This window comes from Odontomachus brunneus, unplaced genomic scaffold, assembly GCF_010583005.1.
Source record: "Odontomachus brunneus isolate Ranch 3 - 2012 unplaced genomic scaffold, Obru_v1 Obru_scaffold_039, whole genome shotgun sequence".
NCBI lineage: Eukaryota > Metazoa > Arthropoda > Insecta > Hymenoptera > Formicidae > Odontomachus > Odontomachus brunneus.
In genome coordinates this window covers 2053876-2064284 of record NW_022639489.1, presented here as the reverse complement: position 1 = coordinate 2064284, position 10409 = coordinate 2053876, and the positions used below count along the sequence as shown (strand labels likewise).

Genomic DNA, 10409 nt, shown 5'->3' with positions numbered 1-10409 from the left:
CTCTCTCTCTCTCTCTCTCTCTCTCTCTCTCTCGCTCTCTCTCTCTTTCCCCTAGGATGTAGATTTATGTTCGCCGTATAAGTTATGCATAAAGAGCAAGGTATCAGCGTCAATGCTGCACGCAACGGCATTAATTAAAGCTGCTTACTGTTTACCGTAATCCCAGGTGACGATTACCGCCGCTTTACGAGATACCGCGGTGGCACAAAACAACTCGTCGTCGCAAAAATAAATCGGTGCGCGCACATATACACACAAGCCAGACACACACATACACACGCGCGTACACATACACACAGAGACATAGTACAGACGCACATCTAAATATTGATCGAATGACTTCGCGCGCGAAACGAGGCGCCTTACACATCTCTCTCTCTCTCTTTCACTCTTTCCTCTTTTCTTGTCTCTTGTTCTATTTCTCTCTCTCTCTCTCTCTCTCTCTCTCTCTCTCTTCTTATTAGAATTTAACGACTGTGTACACGTTTAGACGCGAAAGAACTGCAAACGGTAAGATACGTAATCTCGTTTCTCTTTTCCGTTTCTTAGCCGCGCGACTGGTAATTTGCAATTCCGCGTTTTCTTTTATCGCGCTCACGACAATTAAATCACGGCCAGCGCGCTCGCGCAAGCAGTTACGTAGCGGACTCAGAGTCGTATTTTCATTTCTCCGCTACGCACAAGCAGCAGCTCCGCGATAAATACGCTCGTGCGCGTTTTTTTACGCGCGAATCCACGAAAAATTTGACGAGATCAATGAGACGAAAGGGTGAGAGAGAAAGAGGGTGGAGAGGCGCTCGGTTAAGAACGCTCGCGCGTCTCATTTCATTTTAATTATATAAGATGATCGCGACGAACGCTAACATATGTGCGACACGCATGAGGGAATTACGCAACGTGGAATTATCAGTCGCTCATTACTGTGCGTTTACTCAAGTGTCCGCACAGATGAGACGCGGCGACTGAAAATATAACGTCCACCGGAAGACCGAACTTTTTCGTAGGCAGTACACTGAGAAGAAAGATATCTACAAAATAAGAGATATTTTTCCGATAGGTACTGATAAAATATTTATAATAATTATAATTATAATATTATGTATATAATAATAATATTATGTATACATTTAATATTATATTATATATATATATATAATATTTAATATAATATAATATTATATATATATATTTCTCTGTACTGAAAACATTTATTTTTAGATAAAGAAAAATATACTTTTTTGTCCAAATTGTAAAAACGCGAAGGACCAAGTAAAATTTGCTTAAACGCAGCACGTATTTTTCTGTGTGCGCCGAATAAATATTTTTTATTTTTTAAATATTTTTTCCTTTTTATATTGTAGGACGTTGATGAATCGAGCATAGGGATAATTATAACACCTCACAGGCATGAAGAAAAGCTCAATTAGGTAGTGAGGTATTACAAGTTACTCACAACCGATCGCCAACATCGGCGATCGGCTGCGGCAATCACCTCACGAACACAGCTTCAGAAATCGATCGGTCATGCTCCTCGAATCACGAAGTTAAGACCGAGTTAACCCTTAAACACTGACAGGAGTCTGATAGAATCTCAATGAAATAAAGAAACCTATTGCTGTTTCACTGCCGCTTAAGCGTGTACACATCGCGTCCGTCTATCTTTTCTTTAGCCCGTAAGATACGAAGTGGCGACAAGGAAAGACGTTTCGCACATTTTCTCAGGTAATTATCAAACTTTGAAATATTTTTGTAGGTCTATGTCAGTGCTTAAGGATTAAATATGTTAAGACCATGTTTAAAGCGAAAAAGTGATAGTAATAATATTAATATGTTTCTAGCAAGGATAGCAAATCCATGTTTCTACAAGTGATAGTAATGTTTCTGGTAAAACTGTTGTTCCTAAAAAAATAACTTATTTGTTTCTAACAAAATATGTTGAATGTTTTTGACAAAATATGCTTTCAACAATGTAGAAAACACCAATGTCACCGACAAAGTTAGAGAAAAACTTTACCATGATTAAATTTCTAATAGCAATGTTATATCGAGATAAATCTCAGATATTTTCAACAAAGTTAGAAAATTTTTAATGGTTAATAACACTGTTATTAGTAGAGCAAACAAACTATACACAAAAAACTCCGCACAAAACTTATGGAAAAAGTGGTTTCAGTCAAATTGTTTACAAACTGGATATGTTGTAGTTTTTAACCTCCTGATCACAAATCCCCCATTTAGGGGGATAAACCCCCAAATAGATTTTTGCTACAGGTGTTAGAAAGCGATAATATTAGATTCATGTATGCTGAAGATCTGTTGATTAGTTCGACATTATATATGGAAATATATGCATGTGCGTGTGTTGTATGTGACTTTGCTGTTGTTCCCCGCTCTTCGCGTTATCCAGGATCAACGACGTGGCCGTGATGGATGATTGATCTCTTGTGTGTATCTCTATGTGTGCGTGCGTGTATGTGTGTGTGTGTGTGCGTGTGTGTGTCAGCAGCGATAAGGTATCCACGGTTCATCATATGTCGAACTAATCAATAAATCTTCAGTGTATGTGAATTTAATTTTGCTTTTTGGACATCTGTAGCAAAAAAGTCTGTCTATATTCGAAGGTTTTATAGAATTTGTGTGATCAGGAGATCAAAAACTATACATCCAATTTTTAGACAATTTGACTAAAACCAGTTTTTTCATATGTTTTGTGCAGGGTTCTTTGACAGTTCTTACAGCACGATCAATCAAGTCAAGGCAAAACTTTTGTTACTAACAGTGTTGCTAATATATATATAGTTGAATTTTCTGTTAGTAACATTCGCTTTCGATGTCCTTCGAGCTAAACCGCCGAGTGATTGGTTGCAGAGATACTATTTTCGACCATGTGTTGGTTTTGTCAAGGCTATCAGCATGCTGCCAAAATAAGTAACATTTGTCTTCCGCAAAATGTGAAAAACAAACGTTACTAGCATTTTTCACTTCGAAATAAACAAGATAACAGCAAAATGCGACGAACCCGTTCAGTAATTTGTTGGGAATAAAGGTTTTCGGTAAAGTTTAATTTACAATGTGTTCTTTGCTTTCTTATTATTCCCTGTCTCGTTCAGGCTTAAGGCTTGAGTCAGAAAGAGATAAGGAGAAAGCAGCAGGAAGCAAAGAGCATACTGCAGATGAAACTTAAACGGGATAATCAACGTTTGCCGGTAGAGCAAACCCATGCTAGAAATACCCGTTATTATCAGTATGACCGCTGGTGTAAGCCGGTAACGGCTCTCTACGTTACACGCGCGCCCCGAATTACAATAAAATATCTCACTCGGCCGGATCGATGGCGATCCGGGCCGGAGGCGAGCTGGCTAACTAACTAACAGGTGGCCGGGAGGCGACGGAGCACACCGCGCGCGCAATAACTCGTCGCAGAGCCGATGCAAAAACATACGGGCAGCACTCAAGGTTGGAATTGTTGTTATTGCTCCGCGGCACGCCACGATCATCGATCGACCGGCTGCCTCCCGCCAAGGTGAAACGTTATACCTAAGCATCTTTTCGCGACGTGGATCTGCACGTCTTTGCTCGTCGCTCGTCGAAACACCATGACCGGGCTCTTGCTCCGCAAACGTGCCGGTAATGACCGTCTCAACGTCGATGTTGTGTGGTTCCTTCCGTTCACCGCGGCTGCGGGCAGCGAAGGGCGCGTCTCGCCGTTTGTCGCGAGCGAAATGGACCTCATGTACTCTCGCGCCTTTTTCACGTTTTCACAATACGTGTCTTCGAACGTGTCGGTCTCGCTATCGTTGTCGGTCTTGTAATCGGCCTCGGCGTCAGTCCCTTTCTCACCGGGCGACGCCGCTTCATCGGCCAAAAGAGTCGTCTCAGGACTCTCGACGTGATTGACGTGATTGACTTCCTTTTCCGAGCCTTCCGCGGGATCTACGATAGACTCGGTCGCGTGGTCTCGCGTCTCTCGTGATGGAGACTGCTCCTCCACGCTCTCGAACGTCACGTTCGGCGAACTCTCGTTGCCCGACGCGCTCGACTTCGTGGTCGAGTGTTTGCAGGTGTTCTCGTGCCCCGCGAGCTTATCCTTCATCTCGTTTGAGTCTTGCGAGCCAACGCTCTGTTCCAAAATCGGCGCCTTCTCCGTGTCTGCCATTCTAACGTGTTTGTCTACGTTCCGTGCGAACGATACCTGTCTTGTCTTGTTACGGATGGCTACTGCAAGCCTCGAGGCTTCACATCTCTGCGCCACTCACTTGGAATCACGAGCGGTACGCAAATTTCGCGTCGACGGATCGCGAACGCCCTCTTGAGGCGTACTTAGTCCCGCGGAGATCTTATCATTGATAGATCAATAGTCGCCAAAAATTATCGACCAGCCACATTCGTTTCTGATGATCACGCGTTTCTTATGATTGTTGACTAAACACAGGAGTGTGTTTGAGGCAGAAGTGATAGCTTTGTGTTTCGTACACGTCAGTAGATTATTACATGCTCACGTGTAACGCGTGATCAGCAGTTATTAATTAATTGTGTCAATTTTTCACATATGTTAACTTTTTACTCTTAATCATCCTTCTTAAAATTCTCGTTTTTTTGTTCAGGTAGACAGGTAAATGAATTTTTGCAGCAACTATATTAATTGATATGTAAAGATTACATTCTTAATGAGTAGTTCATATGGCACTCATATATCCAGGTTTGACTGACAACTAGTTAATTAGTTAAAAATCAAGTTAAAAGTTAATAAATTTTAACTTAACTTGATTATTTTAAATAAGTTAATTTTTAGCTTAAACTATCTTAAGATGCATTAACTTTAACTTATTAAAATCTCTTTTATATGATGAAGTTAAGATAATTTATTAATATAAAACCATTAGTACTTACTATGACTATTTAATAATTAATGCAAAATCAGAAAAATAAAAAATACTGCCAGGAAAATTTTTTCATATCTCAGCGCTTGTATTCTTTTCTTGAGATGAGATTCTGAGCTCTCAAAATGATTCGTATTTTGTTATAAATAATTACTTCTTAATTATTGCATATAAATTAAATCTATGTTTAAAAATTTCATTATCCGAAAACACATTCTTTAACATTGCTTTAATGGGTTAACTCAATTTTAATTTAACTTTTAATCAAGTTATTTTTTGTTTATGTAACACTTTTAGTTTAACTAACTTAAGAGATTATAAATCATTAACTTTAAACTTAACTTAGTTAAGAAAATATATTAATTTATCCAACCTTGTATTTATCAGACATAATAACAAAATATAATAACAAAATAGAAATATAAAGAAAATACAAAAAAATAAATTAAAATTTGCTCAAAAGTACACGTCGTGTAAAATGTAATATGAAAAGCTCAGTATAACTTTAAAAATTTGTTGCTGCATTAGTATAATAGAAAATTTTACATTATTGTACGATGTGAATGTAATGATTAATTCAATAGAGTATATCTACTACATAAATGCATTAAAAATTTGTAAAGTTTCCATCGTCAATTGTCTCATGTCGTGATAATCACGAAAATCTATCTGGATATATGCAACGTAAATGGCATTAATTTACCGTATCTTTGGTGATTCAAGCTTGAGTTGAGCATTGAAATAACGAATGGAAATCACCGTAGCAATCGACGTGTTAATTTTTCCTCCGATCCACCCACTTGATGAGTTTTTGAGCTGTGCTTTCTCCGTAAAAGCGAGAATGAAGAGCCCGCACGAGGCTCTTGACGATTTGTTATACGAGTGGTGATAAAAATCACGAGTGTAAATTTGAAACCATTAATAAAAAATTCATATTTTGCATCATCGGGAACAGATTAGTTAAGAACTCATATTGCCTTGTTCTGAACGAGAGAACGAAACAAAAATATACGTAAAATTGTTTTAATTATTTTAATTAATGCCCTTTCCTCTCAATTCTTTATTATTTTTTAGTTACTAAAACGCCTTTACGATCAAACACACATTATCGCTTTTACAATCAAACTATTTTAGAACAATTTATAATTACAGTTATAATTGACCATATTTACTATCTTTTTCGCGACAGTTCTCAGAATACAGTAAATAAAGCACACAATTATTGACATCCCTTTGGTCACTCGTAGTCTGGAAAAACCTGATTTTTCCAGATTAGTGTGCGATCAGTATCGTATTTAAACTTATTGCTTGTACTTTATTATTTCAAAAGATATCTTCATTACTAAAGCTGTGAACAGATGCCGTTTGTTGCAAGAAACTTCAGATTTTTTTAGAGTGTCAGTATCTAAGGGAGCTGTTAATAATGATGTGTTTTATTACGATTATTTAGAATATATTTTTTTAGTCATACAAAAGTCCTCAGTATCGAGAAATAAATCCCTCGCAGATTTATATTCAAGTGTGATCGTCGCCCCTACGTGAGGAAAAATTTGATTAAATCAACAACGTAACAATGAACGATCTAAACACGTTTTGATTGAAGGAAGCAGTACTTCTGGCTCTTATAAACCAAATTCAGTTCTAATATTCGGTGCGCATGCGAAGGAAACAGGATTTCTGTTTCCTGGAAACTAAACTTGTGATACACAAGAATTAAAAATTCTGTTTCTTTTAACCAAGAATGGAATTTCTATCTTTTCTGAGCCAAATTCGGCTCTAAGAACCAAAAGATTTTCGGTCTGAGGCTCGGTTGCACCAACGTTATTTTGGTTTTAAGCGAGACTTAAGTATACGTCCGTCTTTATTTATTTAGAAAGAAAGATAAAGATAGATATATGTTTAAGTTTCGTTTAAAGCCAAAATAATGTTGGTGCAACTACGCCTAAGAAGTTTAACCAATGCGTCTCTAAAAGCCAGAAATTCTGTTTCCTTCGTATGCTTATCAAACATTAAAATCGAATTTGGCTCATAAGAGCCAGAAATCCTGCTTCTTTCAACGAAAAAATATGTTCACTATCACGTTGATTCAACAAAACTCTTCACGTGTCTTACACGGTCTGTCGTTTACCGTCTTGTCATTCATGAATTATACGGCAAAGTAAAACGCGAGAAAGTTGTCGGACGCTTCCAACCACGATTCCGTTACGACTGGTCCGGTGTCGACTCATGTGCGTCACAGTCGTTTTTGCACATCTGTACATTGAAATCTTCTGTCAATATATGCGCTATAAGGGACTCAGGGGACTCCTCTTCGTAGGCGGAGTCTTCGTCCGATTCCGTTCGATTGAGCGTTCTTCGGAATAAGTTCTCTTGATCTTCACTATTCCTGTTGGAGGCCATAAATAAGTAGTGTACATTAGACACCATGGGCTCCTCTATCACTTTATAGATACTCTGTATACACTCTAAGGACTGTTTGTAGAGCTTTGGCTCTTCTTTCCGTTCGCACATGTAAAATTGCTTCTTCGATGAAATGGACGACACGCAGTCCTCGAGTAATTCGCGTTCAGTTGCGTTTGATGAGGATGACGAAGCAGTCTCTAACAGTTCAGGCAATCGCGTGTCCTTCGCGTACATCTCACCGCTTGGCGAAGTGCAGCTGGTAGAGTCGTCATTCCGTGAGAATTCATCTTTACCTTCCGCGAGCGTCTGTTTGGATGTTTCGGGTTGATGATCGTAGGGATCCTTGCCGAAGAGCGTTCGTCTCGAAGTCGTCGAGCCGGATGGCGAGTCGAGTGTCTGCGGTGAGGCGCACTCATTCTCCAAAGAGCGACATTCACTCGTCAAAGACGTTGTCTCGTGCATCGTAGACGTGCCCTCGGGAACGACCGGGTCCCTTTTGCGGTGCCATCCCATGGGCGAAAGTAATTTGATTCTCCTGTCGACCATATTCGAATTTCTTCTGAAGCAAGTAACGTTCACGCGTTCTCGCGCAGGAGCCGCAACAAGACTTTGTTTGTATTCTAGACGTTAAGGCAACAGCTCGGGAGCACCTCAACGTTGCACACGTGTTTCCAAGGTCACTTCTCGTGGTGTGCCACCAGACTCAAACGCCGGACGCGAAATGGTTCTTACGGTGCGTCAAGAGTGAGAACGAGCGACGGTTACGTTGCGCAATAATTGCGAGCGCGGACAGTCACGGCTAATTCGTGTGTACGTAGGCAGCGGTCGTTGCTGATAATAATGACGTGCAAACACGAGAACGTAACTGAAAGCCGAACGTTGGAGAATACGGCGCATGTGTATCGCACGAATGTAAATCGTTCCGCGCATTCGGGCGAATTTCCAGTCGGACGAGGCCCAGTTCGTCAGTTCATAATCAACGTGATAGTGAACGCGCCTTTTCGTTGAAGGAAGCAGGATTTCTGACTCAGCCAAATTCGATTTTAATGTTCGATATGCATACGAAGGAAACAGAATCCCGAATTCATGGTACGCTGATTGGATCGTCAAATGAAAAATCTCACAAAATAACTAGTACAGGTATTTCCCTAGATTTTCCCAAATACAGAGCACACGTGACGATCAGAATAACAAGTTTGTCTCACAATTGGTTATCCCACTATAATACTTATTCGGAATCCCATTCTTGCCCCAAACATGAGTTCTTTATCTAGAATCGAAAAAATCAGTTAATAGTAGTGGAAACAATCAGTTAATAATAGTGACTATTCCTATTATTTCAATTTGTAAACACAGATGGTGTAATTGCACGCAAATCGCATGTAGTTCGTTTATTCTATCACTATAAACGCAGAAAATTTGAGTAGCACGTGTATAACAAATTTCTGTACTACAGATTTTGCAGTGAAATCTTACTTCCTATAGTCAAGGTTAATGAGATATAAGACGGAGCAGTAAAGTTTCCAGTAGAAATCAGTGAATATTTACTAACTATAGTTGAAATATTCCTATTACTGATTCAACAAGAAACATTTGTACTGATCCAAATTAAAAGAATATTATGACACTAAATAGAAAATTACATTTTTTAATCAACTATTGTATATTCAATAGAGTAAAAAATAAAAAAATAAAATATTTTTAAAAGATTTTGAGTATTTTATTGAATAATTAAATTATTTAAGAAGTCAAAATGTATTTTACTCAATTATAATGTAAAACAAAGATTAGAAAGAATATTACTTTGAATTTCCTACTTAAAATTGTATGTTTAAAATATTACACTTCTAACCTCGCACAGAAATGTCCCAAGATATTCCCGGATACTGCATAAATTTCGATCAAAATGTCCAAATTTACTCTAAATTGGTTTTCCCAAATATGGCTTCTTCCTGTCTAGAATCGAAACAAGAAAATTATAGGAACTCACATTTTTTTCTTAACTCGGTAATATGGGTATACTTTTATGTTATGAAACAGGGAATCCCATTTTTAAATAAACTAATACATTTAATAAAATAAAGAAATCAAGAAAATAAAACGCTTTAAAAACGCTTTGAATTTTTTGCTGAATAATACAATTATTTGGAGAGTTTACGTAAACACATGAATCAACATGGATAAACATATGTTTTGTTCAATTCTAATGTAGAATAAAGACCACAAAGAATATATGAAAACTTGTGAATGTCCCACTTAGAATCGTGCGTTTGAAACACTACATTTCTAACCAGAAACCATAATTTTTCTCGGGAACTGGACCGTGGATCTAAATTAGATCCCAGGAAATTTCCTATGTGGAAACCGGCACGAAATTGTGCTGTGCACATTCAACGGACACAATGCGCGTGCATTTGCACTGAATAATTGTATTTAGTCGTCGACTATACGCGAGAGCTCTTCTCTCTTATATTCAACGATCTGACGATGATCTTGTTGAGAGCTGATATTTCGGTGAATAAAGAAAACAGATAATTGCATTTCAAGAGCTTATCTCCATTCTAACGGGACACAAAGTATTCCTCCTCGGTACGTCTCGACATTCTCTCAACTGCGGAGAATTCATCGACCGGAAGCGGTTGCGAGAATACAACGCGGGAGACGTAATCCTGGAAAAGATTATTACGAACGCGTTACATCAGCTTGGACAGGATGAAGCAAAAAATTATGCCATAAATAGTACCCGCTTTTTCACTTTTGATATTTCTCTCTCTCTCTCCCTTTCTTTCTCTCACATGCACACACATCCTCTTCCCCATTTCTCTTTCTTTCTTCATACCAGTTACATTTTACGCTTGAAATTAAGCGGAAAAGCGATATATTCTCCGCGGTTTGTACGTAACAACTAATTTGAATATTCAATCTGGGGAAAAGCTCGGATAACCGATAGTTCCGAAAGTCAATACCTGGTAACTCGGTGGCTGCGAAAACTCTGGGAACTGTTCAATTAAGACTATACCCATATATATGTATATGTATTAATGTATGTGTGTACATACATATATATATTGTATATACATACATACATGCATACATATATATATATATATATATATATATATATAT

The 10409-nt window shown here is 38.2% G+C and overlaps 1 protein-coding gene across 5 annotated transcripts in view; it reads right to left on the bottom strand.

The window, feature by feature from the left end:
- LOC116844145 (serine/threonine-protein phosphatase 2B catalytic subunit 2-like) overlaps positions 1-10409 on the bottom strand; it is a 299053-nt gene that overhangs the window by 190130 nt on the left and 98514 nt on the right. For 2 of the 5 annotated variants that reach the window (XM_032815312.1, XM_032815313.1), the window contains exon 1: positions 3538-4745. The exons of 1 other annotated variant lie outside the window; for it this stretch is intronic. In XM_032815312.1, coding sequence (XP_032671203.1) covers positions 3538-4156 — 619 coding nt within the window. In that variant the 5' untranslated portion in view covers positions 4157-4745. Of the gene's footprint in view, positions 1-3537; positions 4748-10409 lie in introns of those variants that run through there. 2 more of the 5 variants (XM_032815310.1, XM_032815311.1) reach the window with 2 other exon arrangements.